General features: G+C 44.4%; 1 protein-coding gene across 1 annotated transcript in view; it reads right to left on the reverse strand.

The window, feature by feature from the left end:
• The window catches only part of LOC136576284 (aldehyde oxidase-like), a 124148-nt gene extending 100714 nt beyond the window's left edge, over positions 1-23434 (reverse strand). The window contains exons 1-8 of the mRNA XM_066575461.1: positions 23344-23434; positions 22703-22811; positions 21694-21820; positions 17770-17831; positions 14029-14091; positions 13100-13180; positions 8566-8710; positions 555-647 (exon numbers count right to left, since the gene is read on the reverse strand). Of these exons, the coding sequence (XP_066431558.1) occupies positions 555-647; positions 8566-8710; positions 13100-13180; positions 14029-14091; positions 17770-17831; positions 21694-21820; positions 22703-22811; positions 23344-23381 (718 nt within the window). The 5' untranslated portion in view covers positions 23382-23434. The remainder of the gene's footprint in view (positions 1-554; positions 648-8565; positions 8711-13099; positions 13181-14028; positions 14092-17769; positions 17832-21693; positions 21821-22702; positions 22812-23343) is intronic.
• Positions 23435-23796: the final 362 nt, after the last annotated feature.

Consider the following 23796-nt stretch of genomic DNA (forward strand, 5'->3'; position numbering starts at 1 on the left):
CCCGGTTCAGGGGAGGCAAATACTGCACAGCCAATTCTGGAAAATGAACTCCTCTTTTCCAATTTCCATCAACCTCTAAATCAGATCCGAATGGCAGCAGGATAGCTTTAGTGCATAAAACAGGCATTTATTCCATCATTTCAAATGGTACAGGCAAGGTTTCCACCATTCAATGGTCTTTATCAAGCCTGTACCATTTAAAATGATGGAATAAATGCCTGTTTTATGCACTGAAGCTATCCTGCTGCCATTCGTATCTGATTTGGACATAGCCAACAGGTAGGGACAGGTGGTAATGCTAAAATCTGAATTCTTCAATCCTTCTTACTCCTAAAAGGCAGATGTCAGAGAACTTTTGGGCAGGGACCATAGACAAGACATGGACGGTGGAGCCAGCCAAAATGAATGGGGACATACAACAAAATTGTATGCCTACACATAAAATATAACATAAATAAGAATATACTATAGAAAATATATTGTTTATACTATATGTATACAATTTATTTTTGTCTATGAAGCATATGCAATCAGACAGTTTATATGATACATACCATCCTTTGTGTACTTCACAATATGTAGATCTGGAATCCTTCCAACTGAAATTATAACTGGGTGGAAAACTCCTTTTAACTTTATCTCCAGTCCTGGGGGAAACAACAAATGGTTTTGCACACTTGTTAAAGCTCTGTCAAGAGGGCATAAGCCCACAGACACACAAAAACATGTAAATCAGTAATGCATGTGGGTTCTATCCCAGTATTACCATGGTCAGTGGCTGCAGATTTTTTTTCAAACTCCTCTCCGTTCGCTCAGGCAGACTCTTCTTTGGTGTGGCTCCCATTACTATCAATGTGTCAACTGGCCAGTACCAACCATTCACTGTCAATGGGTGATGTTGGATTGGATTAACAGTCTGACTTCAACCATTAACATGACAGAAGTAAGTAGAGCCCATCCTGGTGAACGGCGGTTAGTGTGAAAAAACCCTCAAGATACAAAGAGTGGAATTTAGCTTTAGACTTAGGCAAGCTTTGGCACGTGGAACTTGCAAATAATTTAACAACTTTTTGACCTATTTACACCTCGCTCAGCACTTTTCTAAAAAGGACTGGGGCTTACCAAATAGGACTCTAGTCTCCCAAAGGGTGTTAGGTTTACTATAATTTATGCCAGAAACTGGTGTAAATTATTGAGAAAATCTACACCAGATCAGAATTGGCGGAGATTCCACATTCTGGTACACAGACTGATGAGATATGTGTGAAACTTTAATCAAAAAATGTTTCCCTCAAAGTTTGTATTTGGTTAGACTGGATTCAGACGACTGTATATCGGCTCGGTTTTCACGCCAAGCCGATATACGGTGTCCTCATCTGCAGGGGGGGGTGGGGGTGGAAGAGCCAGGAGCAGGAACTGAGCTCCCGCCCCCTCTCTGCCTCTTCTCCGCCCCTCTGCACTATTTGCAATGGGGAGAGGCAGGATGGGGCAGGGCTAATTCTCTGAACTTAGCCCCAGCCCTGCCTTGCCTCCTTTTATTGCAAATAGTGCAGAGGGGAGGAGAGGGGGTAGGGAGGAGGCAGAGAGGAGGCGGAAGCTCAGTTCCTGCTCCTGGCTCTTCCAGCCTCCCCCCCCCTGCAAATGAGGACACCGTATATCGGCTCGGCGTGAAAACCGAGCCGATATACGGTCGTCTGAATCCACCCTTAAGCTGTATGAAAATAGCAATCTGCAATGTTCTCAATGAGTACTGAGATATATCGTGTCTGTAACTAGTAGGAGTGCGTAATGATAGCAGACAAACCACGACTTGACACATAGTATGCAAATGCTAAAGGGTGAATTTCGGCAATTTTGCTATGAAGCCCTACAGTGTCTAATTACAGCCTCAATATAGAGGGAGTATAGGGTTATAGTCACACCTAGGCAAGAGGGCTTGAGTGGGCCAATGGGCACTGGACCATGTGAAGAAATGCCAGTGTTTATTCTCTGCACTGTGATATCACTATTTATCATTACTGCACTTCGACAAATGTATCTTAGGCTGGTTTCACACACAGCATTCTTTTGAAAAACACTGATGTAGTTTTTGAGCCCAAACAAGGTGTCAATTCAAGAGGAATGAGAAATATAAATGAAGGACTTATACTTCTGCTTGCTTCACCTTCTTCTGACTTGCACATGTACTGTTTTGATGCACTGTGTATGGAGTTAGCAAAGATAACCACAGAAACGTAGGAAAGACGAAGCTGCAGAGTGTGCGGTATAATGTAACTGTGGATTGTGCAACTAATGGTTAAGCTGCCGTGCTGTGGTTGCGAATAATTTAAAAAAAGTTAAAAGCTTTTATTAAACTTTTTGCAAATATAACAATAACATCGTTAAAGAGGGCAATAATAAACATAGGGAAAAGGGTGAAGAAAGGAGAAGAAGGAGGAACAAAAAATAAATAAAAAATGGGAGTGAAAGACGGTAAGAAAATCTATTCGGCATTAAATCAAAAGATCAAGGTAATTAGTAAAAACATATTTCTGTAACTTAAGTCTCTTTCTATGTGATACCGGGCTTACGTCTCTGGGTTTTATGTCATACCGGGCTTACGTCTCTGGGTTTTATGTCATACCGGGCTTACGTCTCTGGGTGTTATGTCATACCGGGCTTACGTCTCTGGGTTTTATGTCATAGCGGGCTTACGTTTCTGGGTTTTATGTCATAGCGGGCTTACGTCTCTGGCTTTTATGTCATACTGGGTTTAGTGAAGTTAAAGGGGTTGTCCCGCGAAACAAAGTTGGGGGATACACTTCTGTATGGCCATATTAATGCACTTTGTAATGTACATTGTGCATTAATTATGAGCCATACAGTAGTTATTCACTTACCTGTTCCGTTGCTAGCGTCCCCGTCTCCATGGTGCCGTCTAATTTTCAGCGTCTAATCGCCCGATTAGACGCGCTTGCGCAGTCTGGTCTTCTCCGTGTTGAATGGGGCTGCTCGTGCTGGAGAGCTGCTCCTCGTAGCTCCGCCCCGTCACGTGTGCCGATTTCAGCCAATCAGGAGGCTGGAATCGGCAATGGACCGCACAGAAGACCTGCGGCCCACCAAGGGTGAAGATCCCGGCGGCCATCTTCGCAAGGTAGGTAAGAAGTCACCGGAGCGCGGGGATTCGGGTAAGTACTATCCGTTTTTTTTTTTAACACATGCATCGGGTTTGTCTCGCGCCGAACGGGGGGGCTATTGAAAAAAAAACAAAAAACGTTTTGGCGCGGGACAACCCCTTTAAGCCGATGGAGAGTAAACAAGAAGAATCCTCAATGTACTATACATTAAAGATCCTCAAATCCAAAGATTACTGTGCACTTTTCTGTATGAGATTAATCCCTCATGCATAAGTATATTCTGTTTATTATAATAAACATTAAGGAGGAGAAAAAAATAGAAAAAAAGGGGGGGGGGAGGAAAAGTAGAAGAAGAGGAAAAACAACAGAGGAAACCTCCAGTGTGCTAAAGTCTTGCAGCGTGGCGTGTCAGGCAAACCCCAAAGGCTGGCAGTATCCATAAGGGTCTAATATTGTATTCATTTATATATGTACAGCATCTGCTACTTTTCATTCAAGGTACCAGGTGGTTGCTTGAAAGCATTTCTTTACACAGGATTTAATATGCACTAAAAGGATATGGATGAATCGCGCCCATATGTCAAAAAGTTGTTGAACACATTGTGGGAAGACAGCTCGGTAGAGTGCGGGTTGGCGGCAGTCAGAGACGGAGACAAGTATTTAAAGTCCAAGTACAGGCGTGACCTGTGTTAATTTCAGTCCAGCAAATCAAAAGCAAATCCAGCCTTGGTTTCAGGCATGAAAACAATAGTCCAGCATTAGTATAACAGACAGTCCCTGCCTATACAGGTCACTTGCTGCAGGTATCTCAGGCTGCCTGGGTCCAGCAGCCATCCAGTCTCCCTCTGTGTCAGTGCACACTGCTATTTATATACACCTCTTCCTGGCACCTGTGCTGATTGACCTTGCACATAACCTGGAGTGGAGGGAGTGGAATGGATGGCCCCACTACCAACCTGCCATCCATTCCAAAAATCCAGGCCCAAAGATTTTTAAAGAAAAGATCTCCAGCAAATACCAGCTGGAGATTACATTGCACTCCTGGACTTTCATGTCTCTAACAGCGGGACATGGACTTCCTCCAGTCCCACTAGGCATAATAACAGAACCTAGGGGCGACGTAACAACCATCTACTATCACGCCCCTCAGTACCTCACAACGTTTTTTTTTTGTAGAGGGAAACGTCAACCCAATCCATTCTGAAGAAAGAGCTCGTTTTTCTAAAATTACGTACAATGTAGGGATATTTAGTGTCAGCCAATTCTGCAGGATGGCTTTGCGTGCTGAAGCAGATATATGGAACAAGAATTTTTTACTGCCACAAGGAATGAACGCACCTGTATTAACCATGTGACCGAAGAGAGATCAGGCTGGTGTCAACGCAATATCTTGTCCAGAATGTGTTTTAGTAAAGGTGTGCATTAGAGATGAGCGACTATACTCGCTAAGGCACATTACTCGAGCGAGTAGTGCCTTAGCCGAGTATCCTCCCGCTCGTCTCTAAAGATTCGGGGGTTGGCGGGAAGCAGTGGGGAGATCTCTCCCTCCCTCTCTCCCCCCCCCCGCTCCCAGCCGCAACTCACCTGTCACCCGCGCCGGTCCCCGAATCTTTAGAGACGAGCAGGGAGATACTCGGCTAAGGCACTACTCGCTCGAGTTATGTGCCTTAGCGAGTATACTCGCTCATCTCTAGTGTGCATTTGTTGCCAGAAGTCAATTTGGGGGCATGCTCACAAACAATAAAAGTCTGCAACAGCCCCCCACATCTGGAACAGGTTGGATCCGAGATATGGGAAAATTTCTTTTTGGGGAGAGGTAACCTTCATGATTTTTTTTAGGGTCATTTCCCAGTAGGAGACAGAAGGAATAAGTTTAAGTTATTAGGTTATTAGGTTCTTTGTTGGCTTTTACAATCGAAGCTTGGCAAAAAGCTTATCAGTCCAGTTGTCAGTTTACGCATTACGCTTATACCATAGTTATGTAGTTGCATGTAATGAAAAGGATGGAAACGCACAAAATCAAAAAGGGTACAGACTTGGTTAAATGAAAGGATCATTTTAGAATGCACACAAACTACATCTTCTATAGAGATGAGCGAACGTACTCGCTTCGAGTAATTATTCGATCGAGCACTGCGATTTTCGAGTACTTCAGTACTCGGGTGAAAAGATTCGGGGGGCGCCGGGGGGTGGGGGGAGGCATGGCGGCGCGGGGGGTAGCAGCGGGGAACAGGGGGGAGCCCTCTCTCCCTCTCTCCCCCACTCCCCGCTGCAAACCCCCACTCACCCACGGCGCCCCCCGAATCTTTTCATCTGAGTACTTACTCGGAAATCGTGGTACTCGGGTGAAAAAGGGCGTGGCTGAGTACGCTCGCTCATCTCTAATCTCCTACCATTTGCAGTCCCCCAGTTGCCATCTATGAAAAGTAGGGTGCGATTTAGCATCCTAAAAATTGGGGTTATCACAGAAGGATTGTGCTAAAGAAGCCATATGATCACCCACATAGACATAAGTAAGGGGTTGCAGACATACAATTATTTGAAATAGAACATAAAATAAAGGAAGAGGGGGTAGAGAGTGAACTGCAACACACCGGTAGGGAAAGAAAAGCAGGGTGAGGGGGAATTATAAAATGTAAAAGCATGATTCAATACATTCGTTACGGACATCAGGACCAGGGTACATCATTTGAAGGTCCAATGGGCCTCACATTTCCTGAGGCGTAGGAACTAGAGTTGAGCGAACATACTCTGACGAGTTTGATGCTCGTTTGAGTATTAGCATACTCGATGGTGCTTGTTACTCGAACGAGCATCAAATCGTGTTCGACCCCGCCCCAGCTTTTGGCTGCTGCTATGCAGCGCGTGTCATTTGAAAATTTTTGGAGGGAGAGGGGGGGAGAGGGAGGGGGAGGGGGAAAGGAGGGGGGGAGGGGGGGAGAGGGAGAGGGGGAGGGGGGGGAGAGGGGGAGGGACGAGCCAAGAAAAAAAGAAAAACTCGGGACCATGCGTTCCACATACAAAATTGCTCGAGTCTCCCATTGTAGTCAATGGGGTTCGTTACTCGAGTAGAGCTCTCGAATTTTACGAAAAGCTCGCCTCGAATAACGTGGACTTGAGCATTTGGGTGCTCGCTCATCTCTAGTAGGAACCTATTAGAGTTCGTGGTGGGATTTGTTCAACTGGAGTAATACAAAGAGGCTTAAAATCAGAATTATGATCTACTGTCATCTGCTCTATTTCCCTGGTCTATGTAAGCTTGGTTGTAATGCAGCTTATCAATAAAGGCCAGTTGAACGCGCAGGTTCGGCACTCCTCCTGCTTGATTCCTCCGTCCTAGTGTGCCATTGCCCTTGTTTCCTTCTTCTATGCATTGATACGGAAGCTGTGTCTATCCGGATTGGGAAGACTACACCCCATCTTTTCCTACAGTTCCCCTTTTAGCACTTGGGTACCATTATTCTTTTCTTTCCCGTATTTAGCACCGCAGATCTGCACGATGGAGCTCTTTGTTTGATTTTTCTCTATTTCTGCATTGTGATATCACTGTGACTATTATACTCGTGTTATTATTTCCCTGTACTGCAGTTTTTATTGTCGCAGTGCAGAGATATCACTATTAATTATGTGCATCGTTACATGGTGTTTATTATCCTTCAGTGGAAACAGGGCCACATGCAAATGCAGCAACCATTCAATTGAAGTATAGGGAGAATGCAATGGTGAGGAATCTGTGAACAAGGATCGGGTAATATTTGCATGTAGCTGCACAGAATACATTTTACCGGTGGCCCCCTCGGACACCCAATCGGACACTATGTGTCATCACAATTTGCTTCATCCCTGCACTGTCATCACTGAGACTATTTTTCCTGCTCTGTTATTTCACTTTGGCCATTACACCTGTGATGTCACTTATTATACCTTTTGAGAGCTATCATTGTACATAACATATCGCTATGTTGTGACACCGCTGCATTTGTATAACTGCACTGTGACTTTTCTGTATTTTGGCATCTATGTGGTCGGATATCATTCTGTGTATTATCCAGATTTTTTTTACATAACCGTAGGAATTACTCCCATGCTTTGACATCATTTTCAGCCGCTTCAAATAAGAATATGAGGTGTAGACATGGCTGTTGAAACTGGTACCTGAGGTGGCCCAATTGGTCTTTTGCCACTTAAAGGAGTACTGTCATTTAAAAAAAAAAAATTCTATACCTACCTATTCCTCCACCGGCAGTCTTCTTACCAGATCTTCATCTCACCAATCTTCCACAGGCTCCTCCAGTTCCCTGGGTCACGTCACCTCCAGTCTGCTAAATCCTCTTCTTCCTGTTATGAAGTGTCCATTGCTGGCATTCTCCTTCTTGCAGGGCAGTGTACATAGTCACTAGTGACGTAGCATTCACTGCCTAGCGCGACTGCGCATGCATGATTTCTCACCGCTAATGTTTCATATACTCCTATGAAACACCCTCGGCGAGATATCGCACATGCGCGCTTAAGCAGGCTGCGGAGGATTGGGCATTCCCTGCTAGGCTGTGAATGCTACTTCCCTCGTAGCGTTTACTGCACTCCATGCAGGAAATGAACTGCAGCTAATGGACGCTCCAAAACAGGAAGAAGAGGATCCAGCTGGAGGTGTCCTGATCCGGGGGACTGGAGGAGCCAGGAGAAGATCGGTGAGAAGATGGCCTGGGGAGGGATAGGTAAGTATTGCTTTTTTTATTCTAATGACAAAACCCCTTTAACCCCTTCCCGCCCCATGACGTAAGGGTACGTCATCGGCGCGGTGTACTTCCCGCAAAATGACGTACACTTACATGATAGGGATAACGTGAGATCATAGCAGATCTCGCGCTATCCCGCAGCGGGAGCCAGCTGTCAGTGATAGCCAGCGTCCCGCTGCGACAGCGGGGGGCATCAGAGAACTAAGTAGATTGTGGCAAGGAAAGGGTTCACAGAGGGAGTGCGCTCCCTCTGTGACTCCAGCTGGCTCTCGTGATAACATCGCAAGAGCCCGGCTGGTTGCTATGGCAACAGGACGCCAGATACCGGCGTCTTGTATTGCCATAGCCTAAGATCGCTGTAATAAGCGATAAGGCATGGCAGGAGAGAAGCCTCGTGCTATCCCCATGACGTAAGGGTACGTCATTTTGCGGGAAGTACCCCGCTCCCATGACGTACCCTAACGTCATGGGGCAGGAAGGGGTTAAAGGATAAATAATTGTAAATTGTGTTCATATTTCAGGAGTCCTGTTCTAGACTTTGCATTGAGGCTTGGGTTATGCTTCTACCTGGATAGATCAGATAGAGAAGTGAAGAATGTAATGTAATGAGGGTAATCTTCTGCTCGGCATGCAGCTTGAAGTTCTGACACCCAATGAGTAATGTAAATGTTAAAATATATCCCATTTTGTATCTCGCTGGGTTTGGTACTTACCGATGCCGGTGTTTCCTACCATCATAGGTGCATGCGGATATTTTATCTTTAAATCTAGAAGTTCTTCCAGATTAAAAACTGTAATCCATTTCACCTTCTCTCCGTGATAGAGCAACGACTGAGAACTCTGCTTCTGTGTCATAAGCTGGGTAGAACAAAGATATTTTATTAGATGAAGGCTTCATTACATGATTGATTTTTTTCTTTTTTCTACTTTTTCCTGCTGAAATCCATTCCATTATTAACCCCTTAAGGACCAGGTGCTGTAAATTAATGGCACTTGGTCCTGGGCTTTAATCCCGGCCGATAGCAAAAATACGGTGCGGGATTAAAGCCTCTGCTTCTGCAATCAAGCAGAAGCGGGTCAGGTCCTTTGCTGTTAGTCACAGCTAAGGACCTGGAGGAGAAAGGAGAAGCTGTTTTTAACCGCTTCTGGCTTTTTCTTTCCCAGGTACATAGCACTCCATGAGCGCTATGTACTAAGAAGGGAAAGTGGAAGTGTTTCTTCCAGTACACGACCCAGTGATCACATGATCACGTGCCCGCCGGGTCCCCCTGTTACAGCAGAGCTGCAGGGTCCTAGTTGACCCTGATAAGCTCTGCCAGTGACTATTGACACTACAGGGGGATATTTTCCCCTAAAACTCGGGGCTCCTATGGATGCCCCAGCTACAGTGAAAAAGTGTGGGAATGACCCCCAGAGGTGTTATATAAATGACCCTCAGAGGTCTTGTATCACGTCATGAGGGTCATAGATGGTAAAATAAATAGTTACATAAATAAGTAAAAAAAAAATAGAATAAAATAAAAATATATGCATAAAAAAGAATCATTTTTTTAGCCTTTTACCCCCAATAAAAATAAAAATAAATAAATAAAAAAGTCAGTGACAAAGATATTAAAAAAATACAGCAGCAAGAATAATTTTGGCAGCTGAAGAAAACAGAATAGGGCAGTAAAACCACCACATGGGTAAAGTCCCTAAAAAGTGTCTGACCCTTTATGTCCAAAGAGCCTGGTCCTTAAGGGGTTAAAGGAGTTGTCCAGTTGTAAATTATTAATGGCCTATCTGCAAGATAGGTCATCAATAGTAGATTGGTAGGGGTTCACTGCTCAGGACCCCTGATGAACAGCTGTTCTCTGAATCAGCACACTACTGCACTGATTTTTGCAGAAAGCAGACAGCTCCATTCCCACTGCAGTGGCCAGGCTTGGTATTACAAGCAGTGTTCCCATTGAAGCACATGAGAATTTAGCCTGTAATACCAAGCCTGGCCACTGCAGTGAGAACAAAGCTGTCTGCTTCCTGCAGAAATCAGCTCAGAGAACAGCTAATCTGCAGAAGTCCCAAGCAGCGTACCCCCAACAGTTATTGATGGCATATGCTGAGGATAGGCCATCTAAAGTTCACAACTGCACAACCCCTTTATTTATTTATGTGCATTATGCAGCACTTGACATCACTTGACATTGGGTTCTGTCCCCATTGGGTCTCATAATCTATATTCAGCTATCCTTATGTTTTTAAAGTGTGGGAGGGAAGTCACACAAACATGGGGAGAACATACAAATTCCATGCAGATGTTGGCCCTGATGGGATTTACCCCTATTGCTGTTGGGTAACAGTGCTAACTACGGAGTCGCCTTGCTGCCCATAGGCTACAAATATATGAAAGGAACATTTGTTGGAAAAAGCCAAGTAAGCAACTTCTCCAAATGCTTATGATTAATGACTTATGAATGTCAGAATGGGCTGTTCCTTGTATGGTACTGCTAACAAGTTAGTAGCTTTCCCTTTGGTAGACCAGGCAGTGCATATATTACATAAATGACCATTAATTTGAATGTTCGCATGTCATATTATATTTCCATTGAGTAGCCACTGCAGGAAAAAAATAAACCATGCTGCATGTTCATCTGGTAAGATTAGCTGTTTGCTGGAGTCTGTGAGACACAAGCAATGTAAGGAGCTATATACAAGCGAAAGCAATGCCATAACAAATGATGTTATATAACTAATTGCTTAAATATCTTAAAATGTAATTCTTGGGGGATACTGGGTATCATTAAAGAGACTCAATTGGGATGGAGTTCAACAGGCAATGCTCCATGGGAAAAAAAAGTATGCAAATTAACTCTCCTCCTCCAAACGAAAACAGTCTTTTTAGTGTCACAGTTTGGAGATAACTGTCCTATGAGGGTGGCTTCAGACAAGCGTGTATTTTGTGCGAGCATACACCTGCACAAAAACACGTGTCTATTAGCTCCAATGCATTCCCTATGGTGTGTGCACATGTCTGTGCTTTACAGGCGTGTGCCTGCAAAGATAGGACATGCGTGCACCATAGGGAATGCACAAATTATTTTCAATGCATCACAGAAGGGGAAATCAAAAATTAAAAACAATCACAGAAAATGGCCGTTACTTACTGACTGAGAAGTGCATATAGATGCATCCTCTCACCATGCAGGTAGCTGACTACCAAATGGAGGAGCCAATAACACCTGTGAGGGACACCGATAAAACACCCACTCACACTGCCTCTTGATAATGAGGGGGGTGGATGCTTGGTGTACACTCCTACATATAGTGGATACAGGGTGCCAGACCATTCTGATATATGTAGTTCACCATGCAGACCACCAACCTATTAATGACGCCATGATAATTCGGCGGGTTGCCCTGCATATCCATCAGTGAACCACATTGGTACTGCCACCCTGGGCTCCCCCTGGAGTAGTCAGCTACCTGCATGGTGAGAGGATGCATCTATATGCACTCCTCAGTCAGTAAGTAACGGCCATTTTCTGTGATTGTTTTTAATTCTTGATTTCCCCTTCTGTGATGCATTTATATTAGTGTAGGGACCCACTACAACGCAAGGAACCGTTAAGTGGTTAGTTGGCTCATGTATCTTGGCCAACATCCAATCAATGCCTTGCATTTATTTTTTATCATTCACATGCAGTGTGGCATTAAGACTCCAGGGGGAGCCCAGGGTGGCAGTACCAATGTGGTTCACTGATGGATATGCAGGGCAACCTGCCGAATTATCATGGCGTCATTAATAGGTTGCTGGTCTGCATGGTGAACTACATATATCAGAATGGTCTGGCATCCTGTATCCACTATGTGTGGGAATGTACACCAAGCATCCACCCCCCTCATTATCAGGAGGCAGTGTGAGTGGGTGTCTTATCGGTGCCCTCACAGGTGTTATTGGCTCCTCCATTTGGTAGTCAGCTACCTGCATGGTGAGAGGAGGATGCATCTATATGCACTCCTCAGTCAGTAAGTAACGGCCATTTTCTGTGATCATTATTTTCAATGGAGCCGCGGCTGCTGCCGGCGGCTCCATTGAAAACAATGGTCTGCCGGTACCCCTGCATTCTATTCAGGGAAGGGCTTTACACATAAGCCCTTCCCTGAAAAAGAAAAATTTTAGTGTAAAAAAATAAATAAATAAAAAATATACTTACCTGTCCACCGCTGCCGTGACCCCCACGGAGATGAAGAACACATCTGCTGCATGCGGCAGATGTTTTCTTCATCCCCGCTAGTATAAAGAATTCCCTGCTGCTACATCTGCCACATCTGTGACAGATGCAGCAGAGGAATCCTTCAATTCTCTACCGCAGCTGTCAGCTGCGGTAGAGGATCCTGCTGCCAGCAACCGTCAATGGATTTTAGGGAAGGGCTTTAAATATAAGCCCTTTCCTGAAAATCCAGTAAAAGTGGTTTAAAAAACAAAAAAAATACATGCTTACCTGCCTTCAGCTGCCGGGGCTCAGTCACGTCTTCTCCTCGCTGTCGCCAGCTCTTTAATGCTGATCTATCAGCAGGTGGGGATCTAAAATCCCCGCCTGCTGAAAGAGCTGTTTGTGATTGGCTGACGTGCTCAGCCAATCACAGGCAGCTCTCGCCCGTCATTTTTTAAACCACTTTTACTGGATTTTCAGGCAAGGGCTTATATTTAAAGCTCTTCCCTGAAATTAATTGCCGGCAGCAGGATCCTCTACCGCAGCTGTCATGTGTGACAACTGCGGTAGAGAATTGAAGAATTCCTCTGCTGCATCTGTCACAGATGTAGCAGATGTAGCAGCAGGGAATTTTTTATACTAGCGGGGATGAATGAAACATCTGCTGCATACAGCAGATGTGTTCTTCATCCCCGCGGGGGTCATAGCAGCGGCGGACAGGTAAGTATATATATATATATATTTTTTTTTTTTCTTTTTCAGGGAAGGGCTTATATGTAAAGCCCTTCCCTGAAAAACAATTCAGGGGTGCCGGCAGACCATTGTTTTCAATGGAGCCACTGGCAGCAGCTGTGGCTCCATTGAAAACAATGCACAGACCTGCATTCATGCGTGTTTTTGCACGTACATGGGTGCGCACTTATGTATGCACGTGTGAAGCCACCCTGAGGCAATGCCTGTCCCATTGAAGAGCTTAGAAACATGACTGGAGAATTTAGCAAAGCCAGAATCTAAACTGTAACAAAAGTCTAAGATATTTTAGTGTGTAACTTACAATGAGTTCAGGAGGAAATATTAATTCCTGTGATGGGTCCAATGGTAAAAGCTCTTCTTTGGTCAAAAGTAATGTAGTTATCTAAAGAAACAATTTAAACAAACACATTTCTATACAAGAACATTTTGACAAAGGAATACCTAGAGTTGCAAGAAAAAGTAAGTGAACCTTTTGTAAGTACCTCGATTTCTGCATTGATTCATTGTGCACAATAAAAGTAAAAAATGGTAACTGTGTGTTATTAGTTCAGTTAGATCACATTTTATTGACAATTAATACAGAAATCCAGACTATTCTAAAGGGTTCACTTATCTTTTTTTGCAACTGTATCTACACTGGAGTAAAGAACTCACATTGTCCAATAATATAATCATACTAGACTAAGCTATCTGATATACAAATGAATATAGTTTAGAACTTGCATATAGAATTTGCATAACATACCATTATTACCCTGTTTCCCTGAAAATAAGACATAGCATGATTTTCCAGAATTTTTGAGGATGCAAAATGATTTTTCAGGCTTTTTGAGTATGCTTGAAATATAAGCCCTACTCCAAAATTAAGCCCTGCTAACAGTTAATTAAACAAGTCAATTTAAATAGTGTCCTGGCAGCTATACATGTGAAAAAGTTAAACCTTTTTGAACAAAAATTAATATAAGACACTGTCTTATTTTCGGGGAAACACGGTAGATATAGTGGTATATTATCTGAAGATATTGGCAGTCACATAGAGGGTACAGTAGTAACTTTCGCATTGGGGATACTACATTACAGCTACTCTTATTGGAACCAATGATTATGTTCACTATAGAATTCATGGATGTTAATCATGATATTAGAGTTGGATTGGTTATATAATACTTTACTATCATCTATGGTCCGCTGCCAGCAAGTATGTAACAGTGTTGCTATTGGGGGACTTACATTTTCCTCTAGGTCATGCTCTAGTGGACCATTCTTCTGTTCAAGTTTACAACAATTTAGCTCCTGGAAAGACAACAAGAGGGCATATATCAAGCTGTGCGACAATAATACATATTGGCTATGTCTGGCCACATTATGTCAGTAATTTCAAGCCTTACACTGTTTTACTGAATGTGCAAAGTCCAAGACACTGTCAATCTGAGAAAACAATGCAGGCCTTCCTGAAGCTATATAAGACACCACCATGCTTGAGAAAGGACTGCGTATCAAAACATCAATGCTTAGTGTTTATGTGCCACATATTAAAGACTTGAACACATGGATTTGCAATGTGTTGGACACTGTTGCACATTCCACTTATGTAGGTAAGTTTAGGTAAAACTCACCACCAAGTAAGCATGCTGCAGAAGCAGAAACCAAAAATGGCAACAGCATACAAAATAAATTTACTATCAGAGGTATACATACTGTAGTAGTGCAGTACACAGAAGGGCCTGTAGAGGGCCAGTGACAGGACTTACGGTGCGAGGGTTAACCAAGGGGTGGAGCAGGAACCAGATAAAAGCTGGTTCCTGCCAAAGTAAGAGGGAGAGTGTTTGGCTGAGAGAGCCAGAAAGACAGCTCAGTGGAGCTGGGAGGGCTGCTAGCCCAGGGTCTGGTGCAGACCAAGAAGGCCAGAGGTTCACAGGGTGACGCCCTTAACCTCAACACCTGGGAGAGGTGTGTGTGTGTCTGGGAGAGCCAGACTGCAATTGAAAAGAAACTCCTGTGGTATGCAGAGAGGGAAAGGACCAGCGCAGCATAGAAAGGTTCTGCAGGCTGGTGGCCTGAAAAGGCAAGAGTCCGACAGGGGATGCCCCTGGACTCCCATCCAAGTTGGGGTGCTTATGGACATTGATGTGATTTGCTGTGCTGTGATGTGCTGTAAAATAAACGCTGGCAAGAGCCAGGAAAAGAGATACGCTAATCCCGAGCCGTGTTTACCCGTGTGGTGCGCCATTTCTGGTATGAGAGGTCAGCGATCCTGAGGCAAGAGTACCCCCCTTGCTACAATACATATAATCAATACTCTAACCACATTAAATAATGCAAGGTTCTTGGTATATAATTCGATCAAATTATATTGGCCAGGTGACCAAGCTCTCAGATGGGTCCTAACACCCTAACAACGTGCACCTATCTATTTCTATTGAGATATATTTCCATTGGGTAGTGCTGACCTTTTTGTACAAGTAAGCACGCTGCTACCTGCCCTGGTGAACACACGATCCCTTTCGATACACTATAAAGGCAAAAACACATGGTTGCATGCGCCAATCCACTCGCCACTATGAAGAGTATTAGGGCAAGAACTTGAGGTTTTGTTGTTTTTTTCTTGACTATTCAAACTTCGCACTATCCTGCATGAGTTTTAAAAAAAAGGTCCTGCCCTATCTTTTTCGCATGTAGAAAAACTACTAACAAGAAAGATAGGGAAAGTCCTATCTTTTCTCGCACATAGTATTAACGTGTGAGAATCCCGCTAGGGAAAACCGAACCAATTTTCAGTGGTTTGGTTTCCACTAATGGGATTCTCGTTGCCGCATAATTGTCTATTTTCACGGTGGCATAACGGGACTAAAACACGCCCATCTTTTTAAGTCCTAAAACTTATATTAACAACATGCTTAGGCTACATTTACTTACCCATGTAAAAATGAAGCAAACCATTAACAAATGGTCACACATCATGGAAGGAAGGTGCTAGCCATGTGTTTCGGATTGAGTCTTTTTCATATCCAAAATGTGTAGTTTGCACCTTTCTTCCATGATGTTTGACTGTTTCCTTTTAAAGTTCATTCATAGAGCAGATGAGAGTTATCACACTGAAGGGCAACTTCAAGTCGCAGCGTCAGAGAAGAATTTGGGACTATAAATTTATGGCCATTTCTGATACACTCAAGAATGGAAAGAACCTCTGAGCAGGGTTCTTGCATCAGTGGAGAATATGAAAGGTCTGAAGGAGGTCAAGAGGGATGTCCTTAAAGGGGTGGTCTCGCGAAACCAAGTGGGGTTATACACTTCCGTATGGCCATATTAATGCACTTTGTAATGTACATTGTGCATTAAATATGAGCCATACAGAAGTTATTCCACTTACCTGCTCCGTTGCTAGCGTCCTCGTCTCCATGGTTCCGTCTAAATTCGCTGGCAGCTTGCTTTTTTAGACGCGCTTGCGCAGTCCGGTCTTCTCCATTCAGCACGAGCCGCTTCAGTGTGCTCCCCGCTACAGCTCTTCTGCGCATGCGCAGACGAGCTGTCACTGCTCGGGAGCGCGCTGAAGCGGCCATTCTGCACCATCCTCTGTTAGAGGAAGGTGCAGAAACTGGAGCTGCCCAGCGGAGAAGCCCAGCCCAGCAGCCCCGAGAAGCCTCCCAGGTAAGTGATGGGTCGGGGGGGGGGCTGTCGCTGCGCCGGGGGGGCTGTCGCTGCGCCGGGGGGGCTGTCGCTGCGCCGGGGGGGCTGTCGCTAGGCCGGGGGGGCTGTCGCTAGGCCGGGGGGGGCTGCCGCTGTGATGGGGGGGCTGTCGCTAGGCCGGGGGGGGCTGCCGCTAGGCCGGGGGAACTAGCGCTGGGCTCCGGAACCTAGCGCTGGGCTCCGGGGCCTTCACCTGGGCTGAGGGTCTAGCGCTGGGGAGCCGGGGGCTAGCGCCGGTTACCTGCTGTCTGGTCGGCGGCTGCGGGGCGTCTGGTCGGCGGCTGCGATGCGTCCGGTTGCCATGGAGACACAGCTGGCGGCGTCTCGGGAGCGCGCACGTCGGGCTGCAGCGAGCGACGGGGAAAGAGCCGGCGGCCATCTTGAGGAAACTTTTATAAGTTGCTGAAACGCTGGAACGGTAAGTACGAACCAGCTAGAAATGTCATTTACAGGGGGGCTTTGTAATGTATGTTTAATGGGGGGGACTGGGCAAAAAAAAAAATTAACTGCTTCCTCGAGACATCTCCTTTAAGGAAAGCACCCAGGGGGTGTGTGGAGACTCCTAGGGGGTGAGTGCGTCGAGGATTGGCATAGTCTCTCCAAGTAGAGCATCCAGGAGGGATGGTATTTCCAATCACTGTTTTACAGACTTAGTAAAAACTCATACATTGATTTGAAGGAATTTTGCCATCCAATAGGTAGCGCTGCAGAGGTATTTTTCCATCTTCCTTGTTTGCAGGTCTGAAGGAGAGATTTCACATTCCTTGTCACTGGACTGATTATTTACTGTTATGGTCATCCCTCCCTGGTATTTATCAAAATGCTATTAATCCCAACATGACTGTGCCCTCGTACCCTCTGTCTCTGCTATTTATCTAGTGCAAATTAAGTTTGCCATGTTTGTGCCCTCCCATATGATCATGTGTATTTATTAACTATGTCTGTAGATTTGTTCCATTATGCCTTAGGAAGGACCCTAAAGAGGTCATAAAGCTTGCTATAACATCATGTATTTTTGTTAGCCATTAAAAGGTATCATATCTACAAGATTACTTGGTTTCTCTTACTGAGAACAATCACATTTTGCTCTACTGGCTAACACTGTACCAAACCCCTTTTTCTTATTTTCACAAGGCATAGCAGATATTTTAGATGTTAAAACAATACTGCGTAGCCTCTGCTCACATTGATTTTTTGGAAATCCATTGGGATTTCTGGTATAATCGTGCATGTGGGTGGCTGCATAGGCTATAATGAGGATATTCTTTAAAATAAATGGTTTACCTTGCAAAATGTCTTGCATCCATCAAGTATTGCTCTGTATCCGGTACAGCGGCAGAGATTTCCTATTAAGAATAACAAGACTGTTAGTAAAAAAGTAGCATACTATTATTATTATAGTTTAGTACAACACAAGCACAAAAGCACAGCTTGGTAGCCGGCATCATAATTAGAGATGAGCGAACGTACTCGCTAAGGCAAACTACTCGAGCGAGACGAGCGAGCAGGTATTCGCATAAGGCACTACTCGCTCGAGTAGTTTGCCTTAGCGAGTACGCTCGCTCATCTCTAATCATAATGCATCGAGAACCACCCAGGAGCCTAGGATCATGATATGTATTGGCATACAATGCATGCAGAACCCAGCAGTGTGGCCTTTTGTAACTGACAGATGCAAATTATGTCAAGATTGAGTTGTTTCAAATGGCGGTCAAGGTCTTTAGGCGTGGTACCCAGTGTGCCAATTACCACTACTGCCAGCTTATGCCAGAGACCCTGTATTTCAGCATTCAAGTCTTTATAGTTGGTCATTTTCTGTTGTTGTTTATCACCAGGGATGGCAATCTCGACGAGCCAGGCCGCTTTCTTTTCAATGGTGGTCAAATTGGGCATGCTATGGGCCATGACAAATCTATTTGTATATGCAAATCCCACAGTAATTTTACTACTTCATTTTGAACCACTTTTTCAGGATTATGGTTCCCCTAGCTCTTTCTGGTGGGCAGTTGTATTTGCCAGGGGTTGCAAAGAATCATCTTTGCCATGGAATTGTGTCTTTGTTTGTACTCAATCTGTGCAATTTTTTTTTGAAGCCACTGACTACGCAGTTGATTGTTTTATCAGCTTCTTTACAGAGTCGGCATATTGCATCTCTTGCTTTTTCCATACTGGCTTTTATCACTTTAGTCCTGATCGCCGGTTCTTGTGCAGCTAAATCAGTCCTTCTGTTTCTTTTTATAAAGTTCCCAATTTTAGCCATAGCCAAGTCTTTTCCTTATCCATGCTGCCAATAGAAGCCAATCAGAGGAGATTTTTTTCCTGTTGCGGTTTAAAGTATCATGCAGTGGAAAACTCCATAAATCTACTGAAATATGTCTATCATGCAGATTTTTACTGTGGCTCTAATTGCGGATATCACTGCTCTACATTGAAAAGGAGAAAATCCACAGCATAAAATGACATGCAGAGGATTTTCCATGCACAAATCTGCAACAGAAAATCTGCAGCACTTTTTATATGTCTGAACGCACCCTAATTGTTTAGTATGAACAACAAAGCAGGCTCTCTGATTAAGAGTAAGGGTGTATTCAGATGAGCGTGTGCTGGTGTGTACATAGATATGCACAAAACCAGCGCGCCCATGTACAGTGGGGAAAACAAGTATTTAGTCAGATACCAATTGTACAAGTTCTCCCACTTAAAAAGATGAGAGAGGCCTGTAATTCACATCATAGGTAGACCTCAACTATGAGAGACAACATGAGAAAACACATCCAGAATATCACATTGCCTGATTTTTAACAAATTTATTTGCAAATAATGGTGGAAAATAAGTATTTGGTCACCTACAAACAAGCAGGATTTCTGGGTCTCACAGACCTGTAACTTCTTCTTTAAGAGGCTCCTCTGTACTCCACTCATTACCTGTAGTAATGGCACCTGTTTGAACTTGTTATCAGTATAAAAGACACCTGTCCACAACCTCAAGCAGTCACACTCCAAACTCCACTATGGTGAAGACCAAAGAGCTGTCGAAGGACTCCAGAAACAAAATTGTAGCCCTGCACCAGACTGGGAAGACTGAATCTGCAATAGGCAAGCAGCTTGGTGTGAAGAAATCAACTGTGGGAGCAATAATTAGAAAATGGAAGAGATACAAAGACCACTGATAATCTCCCTCGATCTGGGGCTCTATGCAAGATCTCACCCCGTGGGGTCAAAATGATCACAAGAACGGTGAGTAAAAATCCCAGAACCACACGGGGGAACCTAGTGAACGACCTGCAGAGAGCTGGGACCAACGTAACAAAGGCTACCATCAGTAACACACTATGCCGCCCCAGGGACTCAGATCCTGCAGTGCAAGACGTGTCCCCCTGCTTAAGCCAGTACATGTCCTGGGCAACTGGAAGTTTGCTAGAGAGCATTTGGATGATCCAGAAGAGTATTGGGAGAATGTCATATGGTCAGATGAAACCAAAGTAGAACTGTTTGGCAGAAACACAAGTCATTGTGTTTGGAGGAGAAAGAATGCTGAGTTGCATCCAAACAGCACCATACCTACTGTGAAGCATAGGGATGGCAACATCATGCTTTGGGGCTGTTTCTCTGCAAAGGGACCAGGACGATTGATCTGTACACATGAAAGAATAAATGGGGCCATGCATCGTGAGATTTTGAGTGCAAACCTCCTTCCATCAGCAAGGGCACTGAAGATGAAACGTGGCTGGGTCTTTCAGTATGACAATGATCCCAAGCACACCGCCAGGGCAACGAAGGAGTGGCTTCGTATGACGCATTTCAAGGTCCTGGAGTGGCCGAGCCAGTCTCCAGATCTCAACCCTATAGAAAACCTTTGGAGGGAGTTGAAAGTCCGTGTTGCCCAGCGACAGCCCCAAAACATCACTGCTCTTGAGGAGATCTGCATTGAGGAATGGGCCAACATACCAGCAACATTGTGTGCCAACCTTGTGAGGTCTTACAGAAAACGTTTGACCTCTCTCATTGGGAATAAAGGATATATAACTAAGTATTGAGATGAACTTTTGTTATTGACCAAATGCTGATTTTCCACCATGATTTGCAAATAAATTTGTTAAAAATCAGACAATGTGATTTTCTGGATGTATTTTCTCATGTTGTCTCTCATAGTTGAGGTCTACCTATGATGTAAATTACAGGCCTCTCTCATCTTTTTAAGTGGGAGAACTTGTACAATTGGTATCTGACTAAATACTTTTTTCCCCCACTGTACGTGCACAAACATGCGTGAATGCAGGTCTGTGCACCATTGCTTTCAATGGCTGCCAGTGGCCCCATTGAAAGCAATAGGATGCCAGCACCCCTGCAGTGATTTTCAGGGAAGGGCTTTAAATATAAGCCCTTCACTGAAAATCATTCCTATCTGGTGTAAAAAATAAAAAAATATATATTTACTCACCTCTCCAGCGCTGTTGGGGCTTGGCGTGTCTTCTCTGCTCTGTTCCCGGCAGTGTAATGAAGTTCTTTCAGCAGGCGGGGATTTAAAATCCCCGCCTGCTGAAAGGGCTGTGTCTGATTGGCTGAGCGCTCAGCCAATCACAGGCAGCACTCAGCCATTCATTGAATGACAGCTGAGCACTGCCTGTGATTGGTCACATCGCTCAGCCAATCACAGGCAGCGCTCGGCCATTCATTGAATTCATTATGTATGCACATAAACACGCTCGTCTGAATGCACCCTTAGGAGGGTCCCACATAAACGGATTCTAATTGTGGAATTCGCAATCAGCTTCCGCACGGAGGATCCGTTGCAAAACACGGGCATTGAAAGGCACAAACTTTTGCTTTTTCCTTCACACTTGCGGATACAAATTGCATATTCCACGAGCAGAAGAAAAATCGCAGCATGCTTTATTTTACCGCAGACTCCGTGGTCAAAATGTCCAACCCACAGCACATAAGCAATTGACATTGCATATGGGCTGCGGGTACCTGCGTCTACATTTAGCAATGGCGTGGAAAATACGATCTGTAAAAAGAAGACCTATACCACGCATGGCCGACAGCAAGCTACTGTGGTCATCCACATTACAGAAAAATCAGGTACGCAGGGTGATGGCCGGGCTCACAGCCGGAATCAGCTGCGGTGCCTCTCGCATGCAGAATCTGACCCTTTCGTGTGAGCCCAGCCTTATACATATGGTTGATTGTGTTTACAAAACATACCTCCAAGAGCTTCGTATATCTGTTCCATAGTTGGTTCTGGATGATTTCTCAGTAATGAATACATGGACATCACCATCCCAGGACTACAGAAGCCACACTGTGAACCATGAGCTTTTGCAATCCTTTCCTGTGATTTAAAATATATGTTATGCAGGGTTATTGCCAATGATCTTCCCAATTTGGAACACTGATAACTCACGTTAATGCCACTCAGGTACATAAATTTGATATAAATGGAATATAACATTGAACGTACCATGTTTTATATGACCATATAGTACAAAATAAACAGCCTGGGGGCTGCACTTTCAGAACCTGTGGCACAGAGACTAAAGTGCAGTGTGCTTCCTTCTTCGACCATTATTTAACAGTAAATGAGGCCAACAAAGGGGACACTATTACTAAAAAGGGCCACATAGTGAGCACTATTATTACGTGAAGCCACAGAGAGGGCAATATTACTAAGAGAGACCACATAAGAGGACACTATTATTAAGTGGGGCTTCATAAGTGGCACTACTAAGTAGGGCTACAGAGGGAGCACTATTACTAAGAAGGCCACAGAGGGTGCACTACTGCTAAGTGGGGCCATAGAACGGGATTATAACCCAGTTTGGCTGGAGAGGGGGCATTATTACTAAGGGGAGCCACAGAGGGACACTATTACTAAGTAGGGACACAGAGGAGACACTAATGGTAAGTGTTGACACAGAGAAGACTATAACTAGCAGAAGGCACTATAACTAAGTGGGGCCCCGGATGGAACACTCTAATTAAGTGGGGCCACGAAAGGAGCACTATAACTAGGTATGACCACTAGGGGGCACTGTTACTAAGTGGAGTCACAAAGGGGGTACTATTGCTTTCTAGGGTTACATAATGGGCACTATTACTATGGGGCCACTGAGAAGAGGGGGTAGAGACATGATGACGAGAATGTGTAGAGATGAGTCATGGCTCAAAGAAATATAAATAGAAAGTAGACAGATAAAATGTCAGAATTCTTCACCTGTACTGGGTGTAATCTGCTGTCTGTGCTTCCAATCCCCTCCACTGTAGTGATGGCTGCACCATATAGAGAGCAGATAGGCAATAAACAGGCATTGGCTGAATAATGGCTAGATGCCGTTAAGGATTTAACAGCTCTGTAAGACCACACTATAAGTATATTATTATGGCATCCCTTAACCCTTTCCAATCCACTGTCTGACCTCTGAAGACATTATGAATTACGGCTGTACAGCTCTGATGTTGGAAGACATCTGTCGGGGTTCTCTTACTGTATATTGCCAGCCTCTCTGCTGTCGGAGCCTATCCAACGTGTCACCTCATGCAGTACTGGCTTTAGCCAGCAGATAGCGCCGTTGTATAATGGCAGAAAAAGAGTAAGCCCCCGAGGAAAACCTGGATGCAAATTGGATTAGAAAGGGTTAAACATCAGTCTTTTGCTCCATGTACTCTTTCTAAGACAATTTACCAGACAATTAGACATTACTGCATCACGATCCTGAATTATATTATTGAGCTGCAAAACAGTATTTTATTAATACCGCCACTAGGTGTCTCCACTTTACTATGGCTTGAAGGGATATGCTCTATCTGTGGATGATGCGGTATATTGTATTCTTTAAGCATTACTGCATTGGATACAGGATCTTCTTGGAAACAGGGTGGGTGTGAGATACCATCACAGTACAGGATCCGCAGCCTCCTTCCCCACACCCGTATTTGATACCTGTCAAGTTCACTGAAAAATAAATGTTAAGGAATAGAATCAATTGAGTTTTGTGCAGAAATGATTACTATTTTATCCAAAATGTAGTTCACACTAACTTAACGATACGATGGCATCAATACAAGCAACTATTAGGAGTTACTACATTTAGTTCAGGGTTGCTATTTGCCTCTATGGCAGAATGACAGCCTTGTTCGACAGTATTAGGGCTCATTCACACGAGTGTTGCGATTTTATGCCGGCTGCTTCGGTGAAGAATAGCTGAGATTGAGTCCCGCGATTAATTAGAGGGTGAATCGTGAGAAGAATACGCTGCAGCGCGGAATTCCGTCGGCAGAAATCCTCGAAATTGCTTCTAATGCTTTCTT

The sequence above is a fragment of the Eleutherodactylus coqui genome, chromosome 8, assembly GCF_035609145.1.
Source record: "Eleutherodactylus coqui strain aEleCoq1 chromosome 8, aEleCoq1.hap1, whole genome shotgun sequence".
In the NCBI taxonomy this organism is placed as follows: Eukaryota; Metazoa; Chordata; class Amphibia; order Anura; family Eleutherodactylidae; genus Eleutherodactylus; species Eleutherodactylus coqui.